Consider the following 26,741-nt stretch of genomic DNA (forward strand, 5'->3'; position numbering starts at 1 on the left):
ATACTAAAGTGCGTTTGCCTCAGTAAATAGAAAAATCCTATATAACCAATTCCACACCTATCAAGCTCTTAAAAGTAAGTAAGGCAACACACACCAATCTCACCCTCTTAGTGTCCATATTATAGGTGTATCAATGTTATTATCAGTGAATCTAATGAGATTGACACTAGTCAAAGTATCTTGATAATAAATACTCATATAAGACACACATTTAATATAAAATGTGTGCGTACACCCAGTGAAATACTCATCCTTAGAATAGTGAAGCCTCTATGTTCCCAAAAAATATTCCAATTCATGATCAGTATTTAAACCCTTTTCTACCTCCTTCAATTTCATTATCCAAATGGATTCCTTACGTCTTAGCTGTAGTTCCCTATTTCCACCTCTAGGGTTTTGGAGAACATGTTCCAAGCCAAAAAATGTAAAGTTCTGATAAGTACTCTGAACAGTAAAAGACAACATATGTTGTACAGTAGGGTATCTCTCATCCCTTTGTTTAAGTGCTCCTAAATGTGCACCAATTCTTTCTCTAAGCGGTCTAATTGTGCTACCAATATATATGAGTTCACATTGGCATTTCAAAACGTAATTTATGTACATAGTGCCACAAGTCATATACGTTCTAAGTCGATATCCATTCCCACACAAGTCAGCATATTCTTTAATGCCATGACATGCCCATTTACATACACCACAGTGACCACATTTGAAAAAACCTATCTTATTGGTTACAAGCCAATTACCCTTACTCTTAGTATTGGAGTAATTTCGACATAATATATTTTGCAAAGATCTTCCTTTCCGATATGTGATCAAAGGACCTGCTGGCAGAATGGTGTTCAAAATGTTGTCCTGTTTTAGGATATTCCAATGTCTTTTCATCATCTTCTGCATAACAAATGCACCATCATTGAAGTCCGTGATCAAACAAAGTTTGTCGGTGTTTTCATCACATTGTTTAGAGCATGATGATAAAGTCTTAGATCTCTTGATTCTCTTGATCCTTGTTTGTGCAGCTTCAATAGTATTCCAATCATAGCCTCTTTGTTCAAAACGTAATTGCATGTCTAAAATACATTTCTCAAAGTCATCATCCTTGCTACAATTACGCCTTGCTCTTACAAATTTACCAAAAGGGATAGCTTGAATTTGATGTTTTGGATGCCCACTGGATGCATGTAATATTGCATTACACGAGGTAGGTTTTCTGAATAACCTACTGTGAATCTGATTATTTTCAACAAATAATTCTACATCCAAAAATTCTATTGTGTGTTCACTGAATTTATATGTGAATCTAATGTTTACATCATTCGTATTTAAATATTCACAGAATTCCATGAGCTGTCCAGAATTCCCCGTCCATATCATAAGACAATCATCAATGAATCTTCCCCAATAAAGTTTAAATTCTTGCCATTCCTTGGCACTGGGTCCCCAGACCCACCTCTCCTCAAACCACCCCATAAAGAGATTGGCATAAGAAGGGGATAATCTGGCTCCATCGCCACTCCTTGTTTCTGTCTTTACCATTGACCATTAAACAAAAATACATTATGATTCAAAATTAAATCCACCATTTCCAGGATCCTCTCTGTGTGCTCAAGTAAACTAACAGACCTCCGGTTTAACCTCAATGCCTCCAGACCCTTTTTGTGTTCAATGCTAGTATACAATGCTTCCACATCCAAAGTTACTAGTGTCATTCCCGACTCCCATTGAATATCGTCCAATAGTCCTAATATATGTTTGGTATCTTTAATGTGAGAAGGTAAATTAACCACCAAAGGCTGTAGAAAGAAATCTACAAATTCCGAAATCTTCTCTGTAGGTCCACCAATCCCTGAAATAATAAGTCTGCCTGGGGGAAATGGGAGATTCTTGTGTACCTTGGGTAAAGTATAGAAACACAGGTATCTAGGACATTATTTTCAATGGACATTAAATTACTGTTGTAACGTGGATGGAGATTTATTGATTGATTGGTATCTGGATCTACACTATAAGGCTCAAGAAGACTATTGCTTGGACATATGTGTACTATATAAAACTATACAATAAATTTGAGCTATTAATTGAATAGACAATTTGGATTCATAACTGCGTATTTAGTGACTCAATTTCAATGTTATAATATTTTGGGAGGTTATGTATAGAAAGAATACAGGTTTAACATGTTTTTTGTTAATTGTACTAGTTGATTGAGTGCCTATGAGTAATGTTATACACCCCTTTGGTAAGACCTACATCCTTGTCCACGGACATCTGGATGCCAGGCCACGGAGTCAAAGCACTTTTCCAAAATGTGGCTATGCCCAGTACATTCATGGTGTTACCAATTCTCACGAGCCCTGTGTTCACACCACTTGTACTCTGATTTCAACGTACTTCTCCTTGTTATGCCCAATATAGTCTTGGTCTAGGGCCATCCTTTCAGCAATAATTTGCACTGAGTGCCACAGCATCCATAGCATCTTAATTGATATTGTGAATGAAGATTATTGTGATTTAATCTGTAACATCTTGTGTGAATTAATGAGCTGTGGTATCTCCTGAACCCCAGTTTCCTGCCCTCAGCAGTGCCTTGGCATACATATTGTACAGTCTGTTATAGCAACTATCTTGTTTTGGTTAGATCTCGCTTTATGTTCGAAAAACATTTTTGTTTGTACCTAAACTTTGATAAATTTTTCAAACAAATAGTTCTAAGTTTTAAAGTTTTGACGTGAAGTTTCATGCAAGTCTGTCAGGGGCGGAGGGTATAAAATGATATAGCGGAAACAAAGTTTGTTTTGTATTTTAACTTCATTGGAAACTTTGCTCTTTGCAACAGCAAAAACAAGTGAATAGAGTACAGCAGACGTGGCATGAAGCTTACACTTTGCTGAGAGCAGTGTTTTGGGTTTTTTGCATTTGCCTAAAGCCGTTCAGTAATTTTTTTAGATCTTTTCATTAAATAATATTTGAAGGGCAGGCATTAAATGGGTTCATTTATTTTAAAGATATTTAGAGAGTTAATTTGCAGATTCTTTGTAGAGCCTGTTCCTTGAGTTCTTAGAGGAGAATACATTTCAAAAGTATATGAAATTGTTTTAATCTGCTTGTTCCGGCAACCATTCCGGGATAGCAGGGACAGAATCCTGCATCCTAAAAATAAATTACAGCTGTGTATAAGTTGTGGAACAGAAGTGGGGGGATGCTGGGGAGGAGGGAAGTATCACCTGACTCTGGGAAGAATGCGTGGACATTTACTTCTAGGGACAGTATAATCCCTAGAAGTAAAATAAAAATGAATTGCAAAGTCCATGCACAGAGTGCAGTGGACCCCAGGAATGGCTCATAGTCTAACCCATGTGCAAGGCTCTGTCCCAACCACTCGCATCCAAAAAGCCTTGTACAGTTGTTATGGTGGCACAGGAACCAGCTCAGGGCCTGGGGTTTTCACCATGATGCCCCTCCGGGGACCTTGTATTCTGTTCTTTTCTCCAACAGTGAAGACATTGTGATGAAACTGACTCATTTTCAGTATTGTCCTTGGTGCCACTCCAGATACCCTTGAACGGACCAAAACCAGGTTTGCAACCTTTCTTTGGCCAGAGTACAACAAGACCACTTGCTATACCTGCTTCTAATTCCACTCAAAGAAAAACTTGAGATACCGATGCCATCAGTGCATCAGTCGACTCACTATAGGCCAGCGACTGCCGGATGATACCCCCAATATCATAGGAGACTGCGGCATGGCAGAGGAGTGGAGCCTGGGTCCTTCAGCGAACAGTACCTCCACTTCAGCCCAGACCCAAGCTCCCATTTGCAGTTGGAGAGCGAGGAGTAGCAAAGTGAAGGAGGTATGTCAACAAGGCAAAAATTTGACTGCGAGTACCCGTTCCTTCCCACTTGCTGTACCCCAGCACAGTTCACAAGCGAAGCACCGTCCCAGTGGGAGTCGGGCATCGAGCAAAAGCCAAGCAAAAGGTTTGCAGCTGCCTGCTGGCCATGGTTGTCACCAACAGAAGGCCTTGAAGCCAATTCTGAGTCGGCCCCGTGCCCAAACAGCTGCATTAGTCCGCCTCTGGCAGCAACAGCCCCTTCGACTCCAGCACCAAAAGCGCCTTGGAAGCCCACTTCGAGTCCGAAACATTAATCAGCACCAAAAAACACTTCAGCACCACCTGCCAAAAGACTTTTCTGCTTCAATTTGACTGGCACCCAAAGTCCTGTTGTCCAAGGGTCTAAGGAAACTAAGCCGCCCATCCTCCAGAATCTCCAGGAGGAGTTTTACACTCAACAGAAGGGAATTTTCATCACCTCCTAAAGTACAGAACACTTCCCCACAGAAGGAATTTAACCTTTTGGGAGGAACTCACATTTGAACATTCAGCTCTACCTAGGCTGAAGAAACACCAGGACAGGGGCACTAGCCCAATACTACTTTGTCCCACTGTTCCCCCTCTTGCTCCTCCACGTCCTCCACATCCACCATCACAAGATAGACAATCTTTGCCTTCCTTGCAAAATGTTCTCCTCATTCATTCTATTGGAGGGCAGCCCCTGGTACCGTCTGATACCCTCTAGACTCATAAAAGGTGCCATATGATCCTGAGCCTAGAGAGGACCTGTGGGGCGGTTTCAATGTCTATCCCCCTGGGGACACAAATCCAGATCTCTTCCCCGCCAAACAATCCCCTCCTGAATACACCACCTCTTACCAGGAGGTCGCTGCAGGGCTGCCTCATTCCATAAGGCTGACCTACAGAGCGTTCAGGAAGACAAGGACTTCCTCATTGAAACACTATCCACCACCCAATGAATAGTCCAGTTCCTGCCCATGCTCAGGGGCATGCTCAAGAAGGCCAGAATGGTGACACCCAGAATAGATAAGTACAAACCATAGCCCTCTGACCCCCCCCATATATGAAGTCAAGTTCCATTTGACACTCTGGTAGTCCACACTGCTCATCAGCGTGCTGACACCCAGAGTATCGGTATTGGCGACAGTAAGAAGATTGAGATAGTAGAAAGAGGGTCACCATGGAATCAGCGACTCATTCAGGAATTGCCAACTCAATTAGCTTTCTCCCTCGTTATGATTGGGCCCACCATGATGATATGGAGGAACTCCTCCAGCATCTCCCAGAGCAGTATAAAAAGTGTGGTCACAAGCTGGTTTCAGACGGCAAGATAATGTCTAAAACCAACATCACCCTTAAAGCAGTTGATACTCAGCCACCGGGCATTAACTCTAGTTTCCCCATCAGGCGCCGTGCTTTTCTGCGCGTCTCCGGGTTCAAGCCAGAGACCCAACAGCATCTGATCAACTTGCCGCTTGACAGGGAACACCTCTTCGACCCACAAGTTGGTCAGATGCTGGTCAAAATCAAAAAGGACTCTGATAGGGCCAGTGCTTTCGGGGCTTTCCAGGCACCTTCTCCCCTGGGATCCTTTCATAGGTACCACTTCAAAGGGGGTGACAAAGGTCCTTCTGTCAAGGCATCAGTCTCCTACGAGAGGCAGCAACAACAGCAGCAGCCTACACGTGGCCTGTGGAGACAATAGCTCCAAGGGCAAGGGTAGAGGTGGTTCATCTAAGGGCATCACCCCTGCTAAACAGTGACTCTCCCTTCCACCCTAATCACACTACACCTGTCAGCTCCCTTCCCCACCCCCCAAACCAGACTACACCTGTCAGAGGAAGACTGCAAGAGTTTCTCCCACAGTGGGAAAGAATCACATTCTACCACTGGGTCCTTTCCATTATCAAGCTGGGTTTCCCTTTAAAGCTCGATGCAGCACCACCACACACCCCTCCTCACAAATACACCCTCTTCCCAAAACACTGGAGCCTCCCTCAGGAGGAGGTACAGACACTCATCATCAAAGTAGCAATAGAGCCCATGTGACCACTTTAGCTCGGCAAAGGGGTATACTCTGTGAACTTCCTTAGCCCAAAGAAGGACGGGTGACTCAGGGCTCTACTTGATCTCAGGCCTCTCAACAAGTACATCCCGCCAGAGCACTTCACGTGGTCACACTATAAGACATCATCCCCTGGATACAGCAAGGCGACTTCATGACCACTCTTGACGTTCATGACGGCTATTTCCACATCAAATCCATCCTGCTCACCACCGCTATCTGCGGTTCGTTGTAAGCGGTCAGTATTTTCAGTACAAAGTGCTGCCCTTCAGAGTCACTACGTCCCCCAGGTTGTTCATAAAATGCCTTGCTGTTGTAACTGCTCACCTAAGGAGAGGAGGCATGTGCCCTTGCTTAGATGACTGGCTGATCAAGGGTACAAACCGACAGCATTGCCTTGCACACACTCAGACCACCATTGACCTCTTGCACAATCTAGGGTTCACCAGCAGTATGGTCAAGCCCCACCTTCAGTCCCTTCAGATACAACCATTCCTGGGTGAAGTACTCAACATGGTCACTGTGAAAGTCTACTCCAATCAAACACTGGTTCAAGCTTCCCGGCTGTTCCTGCCTCTTTTTCAGCCACATCACCTTCTAACAGTCAGAGCTATGATGCATCTCCTCAGCATGATGGCATCTTGTATTGCTATAGTTCCCCAGATAAGGTTTTGCATGCATCATTAACAGGAGTGCTAGCAACACATTCGTCAAAGGCAGAGGCTCACTAGGAAGATCTAGTGTTGATTTGGGCCAGCACCCATCACTCTCTGTAGTGGTGGTTTAGCAACAGTCTGTTGCTGGGCTGGCCATATGTTGACCACCAGTCCATCAGGAATGATGCCTCCCTCACAGGATAGGGGTGCATCTGCACGTTATGACAGTTCAGTGGATGTGGGCACCCCACCAACTGAGTTTGCATATCAACTCTCTGGAGTTGCAGGCTATCAATCTAGCTCTCAAGGCTTTCTTCTGTCAGATACAAGACAAGGTTGTCGTCATCAGAACAGACAATATGACTGCTAAGTACTACCTTCAGAAAAAGAAAACATACGCTCTCAGCAACTGTCAGCGCTAGCACAGGGCATTGGGGTTTGGGTGCTTCACCAAAAGATACATCTACTAGCAGAATGCCTACCTGCTGGGGACAATGATTTTGCAGATATGTTTTGCAGGATGCGGCAACAAGTCCACGAGTGGAAACTCCACTAGCAAGTCCTACTCCTGTATGTTCGTCGTTCGGGGTTCCCTGACATAACCTCTTCGCAACTGCAGAAAATGCCAAATGCCCAAGCTTCATCTCGAGGTTCCCACCCCGAGTCCATTGGCAGTGCACTACGGGTGAACTGGTCAGGGATATTTGCCTGTGATTTTCCACCTCTCCCACTCCTTTCATAGGTAGTTCAGAAGATTTCGCAAATGTCCCTCATTCTCATTCTGGTGGCTCCCATGTGGGCCAGGCAAACCTGGTTCATAGCCCTTCGAGACCTGTCTGTAGCTCCCCATGAGAAACTGCCCAACCAGCCAGACTTTATAACACAGAACTAAGGCACCATCATGCACTGGAAACTCAGGCAGTTCAATCTAACAGTTTAACTCCTAAAGTTTTGGAATTTGGCTACCTTTATCTGCCTCCAGAGTGCATGTCCACCTTTAAGGTGGCCCATAGGCTCTCCACATAGGTTTGCTATTCAGGCAAATGGAAAAGATTTGTCCATTACTGCCATCCCAAATACATTGGTACATTGAAACCAACGGTCCATGATATAGTCTGTTACCTCCTTCCTCTACAGGCCTTACCTACACTTCTATCCACTTGCACTTTGCTGTGGATCCAGCTTACCTACAAAATAGAAACACTCTTCTTTATTCAGAGTTCCAGTCATCAAAACCTTCATGGAAAGACTTAAATGAGTTTTCAAACCCAGGGTGCCCCGGCCCAAGGCTGGAACATTACTGGAACATGTCTCACAGGCCCCGCTTTTGAACCCCTTTAATCAAGCCCTCTACAATTTCTCTTGGAAAGTTACCTTCCTAGTTGCCATAAAATCTTTCAAGTGAATAAGCAAGCTTCACGCTCTTACTATAGTGGACCTTTCTTCCAAGTATACAATGAAAGAGTTGTCCTCACAACTAATGCAACGTTTCTGTTTAAAGTGGTATCCATCTTCAACCTCAACCAGACATTTGAGCTCCTGGTGTTCTTCTCACACCCAGACTTGGTGGCAGAGAGGGCCTTCCACACACTCGATGTCAAAAGGGCCCTCATGTATTACATTGATAGAAAAAAGCCATTTCACAAGACACACAAACTGTTTATCACCTGTGCTAAACCACACAAGGGCCACCTTCTTTCCAAAGCAGGCATAGCCAGATTGCTGGTTAAGTGCATTCAGACTTGCTGCGCCAAAGCCAAAAGGAAAAATGTCTCACCCTAACTCCATCCTACCAACAAAAAGGGGGCTTCCATTGCCTTCCTTGATAACAACCCCATAGCGGATATATGTAAAGCAGCTACTTGGTCAACTCCACATACATACTTAAAAAACACTACTGTGTGAATGTCTTAGCACGCAAACAAGCAAGGTTAGCCATCCTACGTTACGTACCCTTTTACAGTCTTCTGGAACATCCTTTGGCTAGCCAATGTTTATGGGAGAACTACTTTACTGTCTATGCAGAGCATGTGTATCTAAATCTACACATGCCACGAGCTGAATATGTTACTTATCCTGTGGTATCGGTTTGTGGCATTTAGTGCTGTATATTCACACATGTCCACCCGCCTTGCAGAAAGCCTTGGATTGTTGGAGATGCCTTTTATTTGTTTCTCTTTTGCATGGTCATTTACTGTCTTTTTCTAAGCTCCATTTTCATCCTCGGAAAACTATCTTAACAGTCGAGCCAATAACCATGCACATTACCAGTCATATGAGGAGTTGCTATACCTGGTGACTCAGAAGACGTCTTAGGAGAAAAACAAGTTCCACCACACTAGATGTCAGAAGCATGTAGAGCATGTGAATCTACAGCACTACATGCCACAAATATGTTTACAGGGTAAGTAACATATTCCTTGCATGGAAGGGAAGTGGGAGGGAATACAGCCATTCTGCTGTATGCCCTCTGTGAGCAAACCTGTTTGTCTAAACAAAAGTGTGACAGTTTGTGCAAAAGTATAGTCAGTCCTGATGTGTTTGTTCTAGCACATTAGGGATGACTCTACTTTTTCAACAGCATAGTTTACATTCATGGTAGTGCTTGTTAGAGGGATGAGATGATAAATGTAGTAAGATTGTACATTAAAAAAATTGTATAATGTGAGAGCGTGGCCTGGACAGCCAGGATGGCGGGCGCCAGTCTCTAAGCTCCCATCACCACTGCTCCCATGCCACGATTTTCAGGTGCTGGCATGCCAAAGGTAACAGGGACGTCAGCCGCACCGCACCCGGAGGTGATTTTGGGGGCCTGGAGACCAAAGTCGCTTATGGCCCGAGGTGCGTCACTTCCAACATTGGCGACTGTGCTTGAGTGGCATCCTCTCAGCCAGTCTGGAAGCATGTGCTGGGGCCTGATTGAGAGACTGCCGTCCCCTGATTTGCAGGAGGACTTTGGCAACTGGGCTGTCCCAGGAACAGCCTTACCCTGGTGATCCTGTCTGGCGCGCTGGCTTATTGAGAAATTTGGGCAAAGCCGGCGCCAGCCTAGGCCTGCAGTGCACAATGCAGACACGGTCCGGGGCCGGGTCTCTACGGTGTCTTCTGCTCGCATCTGCGGCTGGTAGAGGCTTTGATTTAGTTGCTGGACTCTACTAGGAATACTCAGCGCACTTGGGGGTACATGGCAGGGCGAGCCCCTTGGTGTCCAGTGGCTGGTACCCCTTTCTGTTTGGCCCAGAGTGTGGCCCAGACTCTGTGCATTGTGGGGCCTATGAGGAAGCAATGTGAGGGACATGCGGCTTGCATTGAACACATTCTGCCTAGATGCCCTCCTTGCGTGGATTTGCTGGCTGGCTGTGCCCACCTCTCCCACATTTGGGCCCTTTTGCGTGCACCACTAGTGATCGTGCACCATGATCAGGTGGGGTGCTGGTCCAGTCCCTGGTCCGTGCGGGGCCTTGGGCTGTGTGGGCCCCCACCCTTGCTAGGAGTTGGATGAGTGCCTTGGAGCGACCACGACTTTCTGCCCTGTAGCTAGCAGTTCAGAACTGTGGGAGAGGTAGGGCTGGCCCTGTTTTCACATCTGCCCCTCATACTTTGTGCCATCCTTTGGGTGTCCCCTGGGCGGAGCTTCACATCCCCATGCGGCTGGTACTAGGACTTGGCGCTGGCTACTTGTGCTGCCCAGGCCCTGCCCCTGGTGCAAGCGGATTGGCCCCTCCACATTTGAGCCTTCACCTCTTACGTCTATGTTACTATTGTTTACACACTGCAGGATACACACAAAGGTACCTGACTCCTGCTTCTTCAACTGTATGCACTGTGGTACAACTGCCTCGAAATGGGCTGGGAAAAGATGGACATGTACACTGCTCCATTAGGGGTTGTTGAGGGGGAGCCCCTTTGGGGGAACCTGAAAGCGCCAGCAATTGAAAACAATACAGCTGTCATCCTACAGGCCATTCATGACTCTAAAACACAAGGGAAAATAAAATAGGGGAAGTGGGATCCGGTGTGTCCCTGCTTCGCCAGAATCTCTGCCAAACTGTTGACAGGGTCTTGGAGGTCAAGACGAGGATTTCTACGCTGGAAGAGACTGTCAGACATCTCTCCTCTTAGATAACCAGATTATCATGTGATGCCAAGTGTAGGAAAGTGCCCTCTTTTTGGCATGCTTACCCCCACTTTTTGCCTGCTGTCAGTATGCTTTGACTGTGTTCACTGGGATCCTGCTAACCAGGACCCCAGTGATTGTGTTCTCTCCCTCTAAATGTGGTTGCTTAGGACTTTTGCACACCCTACAATTGGCATACTGGTGCCCCCATATAAGCCCATAGAATATGGTACTTGGGTACCCAGGGCATTGGGGCACCAGTGGTTCCCCATGGCCTGCAGCATGTATTGTGCCTCCCGTTGTAGCCCATGCAAAATGTGTCTGTAGGCCTGCCATTGCCGCCTGTGTGAAAAGGTGCGTGCACCCTTTCACTACAGTTGCTGCACCAAGTCACTGTAAATCACCCCTATTGTAGGCCCTCCTAGCCTAAAGGGCAGGGTGCAGGTACCTGTGTGCAAGGGCACCCCTGCATGAGCAGAGGTGCCCCTACGAACTCCAGCTCCATTACACTGGACTTCGTAAGTGCGGGGAAGCCATTTTACTTCTGTACTGGACACAGGTCGCTACGTGTGTCCAGCTACATAATGGTACCCCCTGAACCTGGGCATGTTTGGTATCAAACATGTTGGAATGATACCCAAATACTGTTGCAAGTATTTGTTGTATGATGTCAGCCACTCTGGGGGCTCCTTAGAGAATGCTTAGAATTGCTCCTACCAGTTTTCTGGGCGTTTTTGGGCAGCCTGCGCTGCTGCCACCCATCAGACAGGTTTCTACCCTCCTGCTGTTTGACCAGCTCAGGTAGAGGCAGGCGGAATAAAGGAATTCCTGTGGGAGAGGCAGTTAACATCCTCTCCCTTGATAGGTGTTACAGGACGTGGGAGGGGTAGCATCCCCAAACCACCGGTATTCTTTGAAGGGCACATTTGGGTCTCTCCTTGCATAAGCCAATTTGCACCAGTCCAGGGACCGCCAGTCCCTCCTCTAGTGCAAAAATGGACAAAGGAAAGGGGAGTGACCACTCCCTTGTCTTCACCACCCTAGGGGTGGTGCCCTTAGCTCCTCCAGGTGGCCACTTGATTCTGCTGTCTTGAATCCAATTTGAGCAGAGGCCCAGCAGGACTCTTCTGCATTGTTTACTTCATCTTCTGGCCACTGGGATTGCAACTGGACCCTCCAGGAACTGACAGTCAGCGTCTTTAGCAACAACTCCGCTCTGCAACATTGTTTCTCCAGCTCCTTCCAACAACTGCAACATTTCCCCGGCTGCGCATCCTCTGAGGGTGGCGAGTCCTTAGCCTGCACAAGAAGTAAGAAGGAATCTCCCTTGGAGTCAAGGAGTCACTCCCCTGCATCCGCAGGCACCAACTGCAACGACAACTGGCTGCGTGGATCTGCTCTCCTCCCGAGCTGTGTGGACCTTGCATCGCAGGTGGTGGTCTGGAGTGGTCCCCTTGGTCCTCTCTATTAGCTGTCCAACTTGGGAAACGGTAAGCCCATGCCTCTCCTTGCAGGACAGTACCCCTGTGCACTGCGACTCTTGCACCTACCAAGTCTTGTTTGTTTCTCCTCCAAGGGATTTTCAGGCTCCAGGTAGCCCCGGTCCCCAGCACTCCTTCCTGTAAAGCACAGTCTCCTGCTTGCTGGTCCAGCGACCTGGGACTCCTCTTCTGGTGTGTAGAGTGGGCCTCACTGCAACTCCTGTGCCTGCTGCAGTGGTTGCCTGTGGGGCCTGCCTCCTCTTCTTGTGACTCTCCCAGCTTCTAGGGTCACCCCGGACTCCCCTCCTTGGGTCGAGTCCCCTGGTCCTTGCTGGTCATCTTCAGCCTAGCAAATCTTCTCGGTCTCTTGCATTTGCCAAGGTTGGTGGTGTTCCAGCACCAATAACCGACTGCATCTCAACTGCTGATATGGGACATAACTGGCATCACTCCTTGGACTCCTCTTCAGCTCCTGTGCTGCACTGCTGACCTTTTTCGTCCACCTGGTCCTGCATCCACAGAAGGGTGGGTATTGGCTCCTGCCACCACTGGACACTCCAACTCATACTGGACTTGGTCCCCTTCCTTTGCAGGTCCTCTTCTGTCAGGATCCACCTTTGGGTTCTTCGAGTCTTGGTTGGGTCTTGCACAATCCTTTTCCAAAGTCCTCCTATTTTGGGAAAACCCAGGTACTTACCTCTACTCTCTTGGTCACTGGGGGTCACTCTGGTACTCACCTTTTGGTGTTCCTAGGCCCATCAGCTCCCTTCTAATGATTCCACTTCCTTGGGCGAGGGACTGCCTTTCACATTCCACTTTTCTAGTATATGGTTAGGCCCTCCCCTAGGGCCCTCACTATTTGCTATTGCTTTTACCAATGCCTATTGCTTTCTATGCTATTTACTGGTTGCTAATGTGTATATAATAGTGTGTTTACTTACCCCCAGATGGGGAATTGCCTATTCAGTGTTCTAGTATTTGTGTTACTGTAATAAATTACCTTTATTTTTTGTAACACTGTGTGGTTCTTTCATGTGTGTAATTGCTGTGTGACTATAGTGGTATTGCATAGTGCTGTGTGACTATAGTGGTATTGCATAAGCTTTGCATGGCTCCTAGATAAGTCTTGGCTGCTCTTCCACAGCTACCTCCAGAGAGCCCTGGCTTCCTAGACACTGCCCACACTTCACTAATAGGGGATACCTGGTATAATGTGATAGCATCATAGGTGCTCACCACACACCAGGCCAGCTTCCTACATTGGTGGTGCAGTGGTAGGATAAGATACTTGCAATTGCCTTTCCACTTTGTCACTAGCCACTTTCCACAGGAAAGGCCATTACTAGTTGTGAGGTGCACACTACACTTAGTTGTCAGGATTTCTAGTCTCCTAAGTTTGGGTAAGTCGGGGATCTAGCATAGCACTTGCTCCAAACTTTTCTAGGGAGCCAAGTTCTCAGAGTAGTTAGGTGCACCCACACCACTCCCCTCCAGGACCATACAGAGGATGTCAAACAGTGCTTGCTGCAATAATCTTTGCTTCATCTGCTTCTCTGAGGGAATCCGAGGGTCAGCCTCCTGAAGGCTTCCTCAAACAGTGGATCAGGTCTTCACTTGATGCTGCAAATCCCCCTCCTCACCCCACCGTACTTTGAGCGAGCGCTTTGCTCCCTTGCCACTAAGCCCCGCTGTTGTCCACTCCTAGCTCCATGATTGCACGCTTTCTCAATTACAAGGACTGAGACGCCGTTTTTCGAGGGTCTCGCCTTGCAAAGGAACTCTGGTTTTAGGCGGGACACATAATGATTTTTCCCACGATACTCATCTGGTACAGACTCAGCTCAATTCTTTTGATCAGGTCAGGGCTAAATTGAGGACCATGCACATTTCCTACATGCTTCTTTATCCTGCCAAACTGCAAGTGATCCACCAGTCTAAGACTATCTAGCTTGAATCACCGGAAGAGGCCTAGACCTGCCTAACTGAGCAGTACCCGCTTGCCTTTAATCCTTTGCTGCCACAGGGCTCTGTGGGTTTGCCTCGAGTGGATGGACAGGACCCGAAGAGGCTGAAGGGCCAATGCGGGTTGAAACTGTCGCGTCAGCAGGTCACAGGACACTCTAAGGCAGATGTCACCACAGATTCCGAAGGGGAGAAAGGATGGCAGGCAAGGGATGCTGCACCAGGGGCTCATGCAGGCCCGGATTCTGCTGTGGACATTAACTCTTGATAATCGACTGCACCACAAACGGAACACTGCTTGAACGTCGTTGTAACCTGCATTGTGCTTGGTGACTGCGGTGCTAAGGGTTCTGGACAGGGGGCTCCTTTGCCCGCCCAGGTACATCTCCCCCTCATTATTTCATACTTGGTTCTATATTTCAGTTTGGGATGGGCGACAGATGCTTCTTTAGGAAGGGAAGTATAGGGAGGGGGGTTGTTGGGGGGGGGGGGGGGGAGAGGTTTTTTATATGTTTTTTTGTTTTGAATTTCTTTCTTTAGCTCTTGCGCTGTCGTGGGTCATCCCATGGATTCCTGGTTCCCTACCTAGGGACTCACCCACTGATCCACTAACAGGGCTTGCCTATTGGTTGGGCCTACAGAGTAGCGGACACTGGCCGGGCACAGGTCCTTCATTGAATATACCATTTCTACCATGCCTGAGGCTTTAACACTCATTAATTGGAATGTTAACCGTTTCTTAGATCGCATTAAACGAGGGTCGCTATTCCAATTCATACACCATCATAATCCGTGAGTCCTTTCGCTACAGGAAACCCACCTCCTGGGTCATAACTGCTAATTTCTTGCCTGTAAGGGATACGACAGGGTATTTCACGCTGGCCATACAAGATGGTCCTGGAGGGTAGCTCTTGTACACAGATATCTCCCGCTAGCTGTCACTAACATAACCGGTGACACCCAAAGCAGATACATTATATTGGAGGGTACAATGGAAGGGGTCATGTACAATATTGTAAATGTTTATATTCCCTTTGCATAACACCATCCAATACTAAAACGCATTGGGGAACTAATTGCGGTACTCCCTCCTGGGGTACCTATAGTGGGAGGGGGTTTTAATGACATTATGGGACACAGGGAATGGGGTGCATCGTGAAAAGGTGCTCAGCTCTGTAGTCGGGGCCTGACAGATTGGGCACAGGGACTTGGTCTTAGTGATGCTTGGTGCATATGGCATCCGGAAGCCCTAGAATACACTCATCCCTCCACGGCCCATGGGTCTCTGCCCCGTATTGACTGTTCCTACCCACTGACGATCTTCTTCATTGCACAGGAGCTCAAATCTTACCCTCTGGGATTTCAGACCTCGCCCCTGTCTTACTTCTATTTCACACACCAACTGTGATGTGTCGCCTTAACACTTGGTTTCTCCAAGACGAGAAATTCGTCAAGCTCTTGCATAATGAAGTGAACACTCTTCTTGGGCTGAACGAACACTCAGTAGACTCAGCTGGCACCTTGTGGGAGACGCTTAAGGCTTTCATGAGGGGCATAACTCGCTCTTACCTCTGAGGTGCAAACCGAGAAAAGCTCCAAAGCATTGCAGACTTGGAGGTAGCTATATTACTTTGCAAGTGCAGTGATCCACGGATGCTAACAGAGTCAGAAAAATGCTATTTAGAACTTGGAAGAGCGGCCCTGCACCAACTTAGCATGGAGGAGGCCCGCAAGTGCTGGATGGTGTCTGCAAGTCAGGTGTACGAGCGGGAAGATAAATCCAGCAAATTACTTCACTGGCTTGCCATGCGCCTGTAGTGCTTTCCTCTTATTTAGTTTCTAAGCACTAACATAACACAACAGAAATGCACTTCTGAGGTCAAAGAAGACTTTTATTGTTATTTTATTCTTCCCCAACCACAATGTTTATGAATGAATGACGAATTAGTAGCTTTCAAGTCCGCGTTAATCAAACAAAATATATCAGTTTGCAATATACACAGCAGGTTATATTTATAAGATATTGAATGCAAAGCAAAACAAATACTTCACCGTGTAGGAACTATTTACAGCTACATCTTTCTAAGGTCTGCAAGCTGATGACCCCTGTCAGCCGCGAGAAAGAGTGTCATCTACCCACACGGGATGCTGGCAGCTGGCGCCAAGCTCCAGCACGAGGTCCGGCAGATTCGAATCTGACTCTCTGCAGCCTGTTACATTCGTTACAAAGGTGTGCCCCCTCCCCTCAGACCTGGGAAACTGAGCAAGCCTTTTGGAGACTGGCCAGGTCTCCAAGACTACTCCTGTTCCCAAGCTCAAGGGAAGAGAAACGACGCCCATGTACTCTCTCTTATCAGGTCTAGTCTACTGTGAGAGCAAAACATCTTGGTTCTCTGGTGCAAAAACACAGCTTGGAAAAATACAGAACTCCACGTTAAAGGCAATGGGCAGCTAACCTAAATATCAAATGCAATGTCATGTTAAAGGCAATAGGCAGCTAACCTAAATATCAAATGCAATGTCTAGTGTCATGTCAAAGCCCATAGGCATCTAAGCTGAATACAAAATACAATGTCTTATATCATGTCAAAGCCCATAGGCAGCTGAGCTGAATACAAAATGCAATGTATAATATCATGTCAAAGCCAAAAGGCAGCGGAGCTGAATACAAAATGCAATATATGATATCATGTCAAAGCCAATAGGCAGAATATCTAATAGCATGTCAAAGTCAATAGGCAGCTAAACTGAATACATCATGTCAAAGCCAATAGGAATGCAATGTCAAAGCCAATAGGCGGCTAGACTGGATACAGCATGTCAAAGCCAATAGGCAGAATACAGAATGTAATGGCTAATGCAATGTCAAAGCCCATAGGCGGCTAAACTGAATACAGAAAGCAATGGCTAATGCCATGTCAAAGCCAATAGGCACAATACAGAATGTAATGACTAATGCAATGTCAAAGCCCATAGGCGGCTAAACTGAACAAAACATACCATGTGCTACTGGTGAACATTGAGCAACTAATATGCGCAGTGGTGAAACACAAAGTCATTGGTCAAAACAAAACTTTATCAAATGGCAGGACATTCCGCCCTTTGACCAATGAATTTTTGTTTCACATATCTCATATTTCAAACAAACAAAAAAAATACATCAGCACAAAAAAAAAAACATTATGATCAAATCAAATTTCAATGATCAAAGCAATCCCTGTAAAGCAATAGAAGTGAATTAACACATTGATTTCATAACCTTTCACATCAGATACATCTACATAGAAAAGACTGGGCAATTTATTTTATTTATTTATTTTTTTTCTCTAAATGAGTCTCTAATTCAACAGTGTTAGCAATTTGATGTGGCATGAGTTCTACTCATGTAAAGGTGCACGGTCCACCTGAAAGGTTTGCTGGAAGATAAGCAAAAGTCAGAGTTCCATACGAGAGGGAAAAAAAAAAAAAACACAACAAACAAGTTGAACTTGAACTGAAGGCGCAGTTTGCGCAAAATGGATCCATGGTGCTGGCACTTTACTCAGCCAGGTTCAGGTTGGGGATTCGGTCCCTTCCCCGACCCCACACGCACACACCGGAAGGGGGACCACACAGCGCACTCAGGGACAGTGGCGAAACGTGGTAGGATCTGCAAAAGAAACAAGTATGACTTTTCTTGCAAATAACATTTTTCATTTAAACTGCACCCTTCCTCTTTCTTTCCCTGTTTTATAATCAGCAGGACGTTTTTGAGGCCCTTTGTTATATTTTCTGCAGGTTCTGGAGGATCACTTGGGGCTTCAGCCCACACATCAGCACTGAGGTTTTTATCTGCTGCGCCACAGCTCCCCTTTTCTTGCACTGTCAGAAGGGCTGGGGCAGACTCATTCTTTACCAAACCTCCATTCACTGCACTTTTGTCAATTTGGGCCATTCTGTCTCCAATTTGTATGAATGAATCAGATTCTTTTCTAGGTATCAGCATAATTTCGATTTTTCCTTGGTAATTTGCAGCAATCACTCTCCCTAAAACCTGATCAATTTGCCATTTCTGTTCTGGTAACTTTCCTCTCCCCAACTGCTCTGTGACTGCTTGCATGACAGATTGCTTTTGTGCGTGCTGCACAGTTTTTATCAAATCTAGGGGAATGTGCATCTCTCTCATCTCTGCCCACCTGTAAGTGGCCTTTTCACATTTCTGGGGCACCCACATAGCCATCCCCACTAAGGCAGAATTCTGGGTGAACACTTCTCTCTCTGCATTTTTCTCATTAACATCTGCAAGGTAATTGAACCAGTTAGGTGCTAAAACATTATCAAAGAACCAAAAATCAGCATAAAAATGACACATCTCATGTAGCTCTTGCTTTAAAATCTGACACACATTATACAACGCTGTTCCTTCTACGGTGCCAGAAAACAACATTTCAGTCAATGAATCATTAGTAAAACAAACATGCTTTTTATCTTCAGTGGACACGAATTCAAATGGTGCACACAATTTCACCGGTAATTCTTTTACCTGTGGTACTCTAGCCCTGTCTTGCAAGTACCAGATCCATTGTATGATTCTAGCTAGGGGCACTATTTTCTTTCCTTGTTCTTGAGTTACATGTACATCAGTTTTTCCTTCTTGCACTGCGCAGAAACCTAAAGTCTGCATTATTTCATTTGCCAAATCACAAGCGCGCAGCTGCATATTATTTTTCACAGTGACCATGTACAAAAGTGTTAGGATTTCTCTCAAATGAGGGCTATTCTTTTTCCAAAAATCAAACAAACTAATGAAACTCGGGGTGTCTTGCTCTAAAATCCTTCGTTTTACTTGTGCATTTTGCAACGGTAACTTGTAAATCACATTCTCGTCCGTGTTATCAGTTAAGGAATGCATTTTGGCTGCCAAAAACCTTGGCTCACACGGAAACTCAGTGCAGCTCGGAGCTGTCTTAACCCCCTCATTACTGGAATGGGACAAGAAAGATTCTTCATTTTTATAACTTTCAGCATTATTTTGAATTATCGTATCTTGGCTAATTTGCTCACGTAAATTCCTATTTTCATGTTCCAACTTCCTACATTTCTCCTGCATTTCTCTGTAAGCAGATAAAGGTATCCAGACCTTTCTGTCATCATTACTTCCAAAACACACGTTTTCTACATATATACAACAGGAATTATTTCTCAAAACAACATCAGGCATTTTAGCTACACATGCATTTTCTTCTGTAATTCCCCAAACAGAAAACAATTCACAGTTTTTCTTAGCACCATCAGGCAGTTCATCAACACATGTATTCTCAGACATGGTCTGCCGTGCTACTGTGATTCTCCAAACAGAAAACAATTTCTGTAATTCTCCAAACAACAAAAAACAATTACACTTTTAAAGTGTGCACTTAGAAATCTACTAACTCGTCAAACCCTTTAATCACCTCTTAATGACCGACCCCACGACTCCAGGTACCAATTGTAGTGCTTTCCTCTTATTTAGTTTCTAAGCACTAACATAACACAACAGAAATGCACTTCTGAGGTCAAAGAAGACTTTTATTGTTATTTTATTCTTCCCCAACCACAATGTTTATGAATGAATGACGAATTAGTAGCTTTCAAGTCCGCGTTAATCAAACAAAATATATCAGTTTGCAATATACACAGCAGGTTATATTTATAAGATATTGAATGCAAAGCAAAACAAATACTTCACCGTGTAGGAACTATTTACAGCTACATCTTTCTAAGGTCTGCAAGCTGATGACCCCTGTCAGCCGCGAGAAAGAGTGTCATCTACCCACACGGGATGCTGGCAGCTGGCGCCAAGCTCCAGCACGAGGTCCGGCAGATTCGAATCTGACTCTCTGCAGCCTGTTACATTCGTTACAAAGGTGTGCCCCCTCCCCTCAGACCTGGGAAACTGAGCAAGCCTTTTGGAGACTGGCCAGGTCTCCAAGACTACTCCTGTTCCCAAGCTCAAGGGAAGAGAAACGACGCCCATGTACTCTCTCTTATCAGGTCTAGTCTACTGTGAGAGCAAAACATCTTGGTTCTCTGGTGCAAAAACACAGCTTGGAAAAATACAGAACTCCACGTTAAAGGCAATGGGCAGCTAACCTAAATATCAAATGCAATGTCATGTTAAAGGCAATAGGCAGCTAACCTAAATATCAAATGCAATGTCTAGTGTCATGTCAAAGCCCATAGGCATCTAAGCTGAATACAAAATACAATGTCTTATATCATGTCAAAGCCCATAGGCAGCTGAGCTGAATACAAAATGCAATGTATAATATCATGTCAAAGCCAAAAGGCAGCGGAGCTGAATACAAAATGCAATATATGATATCATGTCAAAGCCAATAGGCAGAATATCTAATAGCATGTCAAAGTCAATAGGCAGCTAAACTGAATACATCATGTCAAAGCCAATAGGAATGCAATGTCAAAGCCAATAGGCGGCTAGACTGGATACAGCATGTCAAAGCCAATAGGCAGAATACAGAATGTAATGGCTAATGCAATGTCAAAGCCCATAGGCGGCTAAAATGAATACAGAAAGCAATGGCTAATGCCATGTCAAAGCCAATAGGCACAATACAGAATGTAATGACTAATGCAATGTCAAAGCCCATAGGCGGCTAAACTGAACAAAACATACCATGTGCTACTGGTGAACATTGAGCAACTAATATGCGCAGTGGTGAAACACAAAGTCATTGGTCAAAACAAAACTTTATCAAATGGCAGGACAGCGCCACTCATAATCCTAAATTGTCTCTCGTGTGCAGAATGCCTTGGGACAGTGGGTCGAGTGATCGTGGGAGATTGCAGCAGTTTCTGCCCACTTCTGAGAATCCCTATACACCTCCAGAGCGCGCCCCAGCCAGCGAGTTAAACTCCCCCTTGATACAGGAACTCTTCTTGCCACATTTCCCTGTTTCACAGAAGTCAGTGTTAGATCGGGATATTACCATGGAGGAAATAGATGAGGCTATTTCTGATTCTAATCCTGGTAAAACACCCAGGACCAATGGTTATCTTATAGAGGTCTATCATAGGCTCCCCCCAGACATTATTCATTCCATGCTCAATTCTTCATATAGGCAGTTAGTAGAGGCCTCTTCCCATCCAACATTTAACAGGCCATGATTGTGGTCTTAACCCAATCCTGGCCATCCTCAGTCCTTGTGCATCTCCTTCTACCCTATTCCACTTATCAACAGCGAAGTTAAGTTATCTGCAAAACTTCTGGCCATCCAGTTGATGACAGTCATCCCCTCTTTTGTCCATTCGGACTAGAGTGGGTTTATCCCTCATTAGGGAACAGCCACTGTATTTGACGGGTGCATATAGCACTTTTCCATATCAAGGCTGTGGGGAGTCCGGTGGCCATCCTGTTAATTGACTTTGAAAAAGAATTTGGTACGGTTGACTGGTCCTACGTGGATGAAACTCTAGGCGAAATGTGCTTTGGTCCTCGATTATGCACATATGTTTAAGTGCTCTGCGCTGGCCTGAGAGCCTGTGTGTGCTTTAATGGATTATTGTCTCAAGAGTTTCTGATAGGCCGGGGAACTTGGCAGGGTTGTACTCTCTCCCGACTCCTCTTTGCTCTGGCTATAGAACCACTGGCGGTTTGAGCATGATGTGTTGCCCAAGTATGGGGTTTCAACTGGGGCCTCGCGGAGGTGAACTGCATTGCCCTCTACGCGGATGATGTTATATTTGTTATGTCTCAACCGTTTAAGACGGGACCCAGGATTCTCCGCATACTGGGATTCTGAGGAGGCCTCTGGGCTATGCGTTAAATGGAATAATTCTTTGTTATTCCAGCTGGGAGATGACTGTGGCGACGAGGTCTGACAATCTTCGATCCTGATATGTAGGATTAGCTTCCAATATCTTGGGGTATACATCACCTAGGAACCAAGCCAGACATGGATCCTAAACTCGTGCCCCATGACACAGAGTTTGCAAAGATTTACTTCGCTGGACCGTCCTTCCCCTTAACATTATGGGTCGAGTTGCACTTTTTAAGATGATGGTCCACCCGAAACTGTTTATACATATTGCAAAATTATCCCCTACATTTTTCACAGATGTGGTTTGACGCCAATTACAGACCAAGGGACGTCAATTTATACAGGCTGGTTGGGGACCCCAGGGTGAATATTGGGAAATGTACCAGAGCGACATACGACGGAGGCCTTGCAATGGCAGACGTCATGCTATACTATTGGGTGACTCAGCTTCTTCCCCTTAATGATTGGTTGCATGGAGGTGGGATGGCCCTGCCTATAGGGGGAACTGGCTCTGCTGGGGCTGGACAAAGTGATGGGCATCCTCTTTGGCTCCCCGATCCCTTCCCAGCTTCCGGAGATCACCCAGGTGTTGTTTAGAGCATGGTGAGCTGTGGTCCGATGGACAGGCTGGAACCGCAAACTTACACTAGAAACACTGCTCTAGGAGGGTTGATGGCTGGCCCATGTGTCCAATCTAGAGGGGTTTATAGGTTGAGACTCCATAGGGCTCTCTAAGATTGGTGATGTCTAGAGGGGTAGCCAACAGAATACCTTTCAAGAACTCATGACAAAGTTTCGGATGCCACTCTCCCAGTTCTTCTGCTATCTGCAGCTCAGTCATGCTCTTTCCACTTACGAAGACGAATTATGAAACATCCCAGACTACTCATGGGTTACCTGGGCAAGGGCGGGGTGTTTCAGATTTACAAGTCCCTAGTAGTGCACTCTCCCTACATCACTGGACACTTTGGAACAGTAATAGGAAAATTGGGCGGGAGCCTGGGATGATATGAATTGGAGAGATGTTTGCATGGCCCCTCTGACTCTGGCATCATCCGCACAGCTCCGCGTTGTACAGTTCAAGTACCTACACCAGATGTATATGACACCCTATCGGGTGTGGAGGGTGGGCATTTGTGACTCCCAGGCCTGTCACCGATGCCGAGATCCTAATGTTTTTTTTTTCATGTAGAATGGCAGTGCCCGATAATCCAGTCATACTGGGAAGCCCTCATTGGAATTCTCCCCGCAGTCATGGTTTCCCAAATTGGCCTTGACCACCGCTTTACATTATTGGGCACCTGTGTGCGTGGGCCCCCTTTCTAAGATGTTCGCCTCATGTGACTTACTGTACCCAGGATTACTAATATTTCAGGTGCTGGTCTGACATGTGACTGACTCTAAATCATATACAACAAATAATACCCCCTGAGGGTGTCATTAACAATATTAATTTGTGTTTGTGTGCCAAACTTTAAAGCAGTTTTAGTAGAGCATGCTTAGAAATCCTAGTAAGATATTATTAAATCAGTAACACCGGTGGTTGAGGGACATTTTTGAAAATTTTAACAAATATATGAAAATATATATTTTATTCCATTCTTTTTCAAACCTAAATATATAATTCAACAATAATTATTGAGAGCATGGAAGCATTTACAAAATGTGAAAGCAATTAACAGAAAATATGTAATTGTCAAACAACAACCCACAAATAAAACCCACACATCAGCCAGTATCCTAAATACAGAAAATACTGCACAGAGAAAACCCAAACCATGTATCTGATCATACTCTATAAGTAGACGTTTCAGTCCCATCCCAAACATCATCTTGGGCCAGTTTCATGTCAGAGGTGCTACCTCTAGTTATTTAATTTTCCATAGCAAAAAAGACATAATAAATTCCAGATATTACCAGAACAACCAATCAAAGTGAAAATAGAGGCATGTTCATTAAACGCTTATTGTAAAGGTTATTTACATCAAATAAACCTTTACCCTCAATTCATTACACTAATTTATGAAACTTGTAACACAAAAATGTTATTACAAATACAGAACAATCACTTTTCAACATTAATAAGAATCATTTAATTAAAAAGCAGCAGTATAAGAAAACATTTGAGAAGTCATTTATTATATATATCATTTGAAAACTCCGCTCACATGTGGCCTCAGAGTATAATATCAATGAATTTAGCATTGATTGTTTCCAAAATGATTAGACTGTGTTAGTGCAGTTATAGATTAAAAGGTATATACTGATGAAAGAAGACATTTCATCATGGCTCTGAATCAATGGTATATCCAAGTCAGCATTAGGGCCAATCTTCTAAATTCTAATAAAGGACACTGAACAGCACCTATAGACGTAATAAGGGATAATGAAATTTGACACATCTTTCATTTTCTACACAGTATAATCTCTCAGGTCTAATTCACAATACCACAACACTTCACCATAAGCAGAGGACTCAATGCCAGTTATATGTAGAATCTGCAGTCAGAAATACATACATTTTCAAATCATGTACCTAGGACACTGACATACTTAAAAGACAAAACACCCTAATACAACAATTCACTCACCTTCAATCAACCAAGAGTAACCCATTTTTGGTATTCCATGATTGGTCCTCATAACCATGCAGTGGACACACAATCTAATCCAATTAAGTAGTTCTGAAATGTCAGCCGTGCACAAAGCCTATTTTACAAAAACTGGAACAGGAAAAAAAATTACAATATTATTTTCTGTGTTCAAAAAACTGTTACACACTTGTGGTAGGGAGAGTGATTTACTTCATATTCAATATGTCGAATGTAAAGGCTTGTAAAATGCCATCATTTTTCATTGCACTTGGTGACCAATTGGTAAATCTAATAATGAAAGACAAAAACCTTCCTTAATTTTACAGTATATCAAAATAGTGGCATTTCACCTAACCTCTCTCTTCAATCTTACCAAATAACTTATAGTTCAGTTCCCAGAACGATTTGGAAAACAAGAATGTGGATGTTGAACTGTCTAACCCAGTTTCTAATTTTTTGTGGGACTGAAACACTGGAGGTGGTGCTAACCTTTGTTTTCTCCCCATTTAAGAATTGAATCCATTCTGATTCCTAAGCGGTGATCCCTATGAAATCCAGTCTTGTGACAAGGATGGAATAGTCAGCTGTCTCCAATGCTGCTGACCGATCTAAACGAAGTAGAGCCAAACACCATCCCTATCCTTATCCATCTCCATCACTAGATCATTCTGAATTGAGACAATGTGTCTCAGTGCTATGGTTAGATATATAATTTGTCTGTATGATTCATCAATACCGGATTTAGGTTGAAAACAATTACTTTCAAGCCTTGATGACTGTCACTTTTTTAGGCAAATTCCGCATTAAATATTTTTTTAACACAGGACAACTAAACATGGAAATTCCTATAGCTTCACATAATTTCTTCTGGACATTGATTTATGAGGATCAAATTCTTCTACGTGAGCAGTCATTCTGAGGTTCTTTGAAAAGCTTATGTTCACTTGTACACCAAGGGGCTCATGGAACACACAATAAGGCAATTTTGGTTAGATGTTAAAATGTATTTGTCTTAACAACACTTAGATCCCCAGGCACAATTCGCAACACCCCTTTTAAATATAAAAGCCTACCAATGTATATCTATGCAAGGAATACACTGGGGTATGGAACAGAAGGTCGGGGGAGAAATCGAGCCAAGCTGAGCCACTCTTTGCTTTCTTCCTGAACGCCCATATGACTGAGGTGAAATCACCCTGGGACATGATCTAGAAAATGCTAGGTTCACCTCTGAGTCCTGCATGCCATGTGCATTTGTAAGTGCCATTTAGTCTAGAGGGTTTGAATGGGCTGTAGGGCACAAACTAGTCAGCCACATATTCTCTGGTACCTTCAAAAAACTAATAAATCTAAGACGTGTCAGTCACATGTCAGGAATATGTCTATGGATGGCTGGTACACATGTGCTACCATTAGTCTTATGTTAGACCTGGAGCAGCACGTCAGTGAATCTGTCAATTACAGTAATAAACAGACTTTCAGTGAATACAAACAAATGTTATATTTTTACTTTTGTATTTATTTCTTAGTATAAAATCCTGCTACGAGGGTGTTGGTATGAAGTTTTTGGAGGAACTCCTGATGACTTTCCAACGGAATTGGATGGCAGAGCCCAAGCCGTGTTATCTCAACCTCTTCTTGCTGAGCAGAGCTTGATGACTCAGCGGTCACCTTCGTACAATACTCTGTTTGATACGTCACCATTGAATTCGTCATCTCCGTATCCCAGGCTATATCTCCCCGGAAAAATCATCTATATTGTAGAAGAAAACAATTCTGGAAGGTAATGAAAATATGATGATTAAAAATCGCAAGATCAGTCTAGGCATTGCGATGAGACTCCTAACATATGGTGCACAGTGAGCCTGACTTACCTTATTTTTTTTTTTATCTCCAGCCTAGAACCCATGATACTCCACATCTTTACCTTAGAAGCCCTTGTGTATTAATCCTATACCTAACACAAAAGTAAGATATAAAAAATTGGGCAGAGGCACATTAATGTTTTGCTTTAATATCCACTAAGGAGCGAGTTCCATGAAGCAAAACAGTTTAAATTTAAATTGAGCTGTGTAAGTTACAGAAAGACATCTATGAGATATGATTTGAATATCCGGTTCATTTTATCCCACTTGGGACGGTACAGTAAAATGCAAAGACCCAAATAACCTAAGTTCATAAGTCGGCAATGGAAAACAAGTTTATAGTTTTGG

At 44.5% G+C, this 26,741-nt stretch overlaps 1 protein-coding gene across 1 annotated transcript in view; it reads left to right on the forward strand.

Moving 5' to 3' along the window:
- DAGLB (diacylglycerol lipase beta) overlaps window positions 1–26,741 on the forward strand; it is a 154,740-nt gene that overhangs the window by 115,694 nt on the left and 12,305 nt on the right. Inside the window, exon 14 of the mRNA XM_069210317.1 lies at window positions 26,058–26,311. Within this exon, the coding sequence (XP_069066418.1) occupies window positions 26,058–26,311 (254 nt within the window). The remainder of the gene's footprint in view (window positions 1–26,057; window positions 26,312–26,741) is intronic.

The sequence above is a fragment of the Pleurodeles waltl genome, chromosome 10 (genome assembly GCF_031143425.1).
Source record: "Pleurodeles waltl isolate 20211129_DDA chromosome 10, aPleWal1.hap1.20221129, whole genome shotgun sequence".
NCBI lineage: Eukaryota > Metazoa > Chordata > Amphibia > Caudata > Salamandridae > Pleurodeles > Pleurodeles waltl.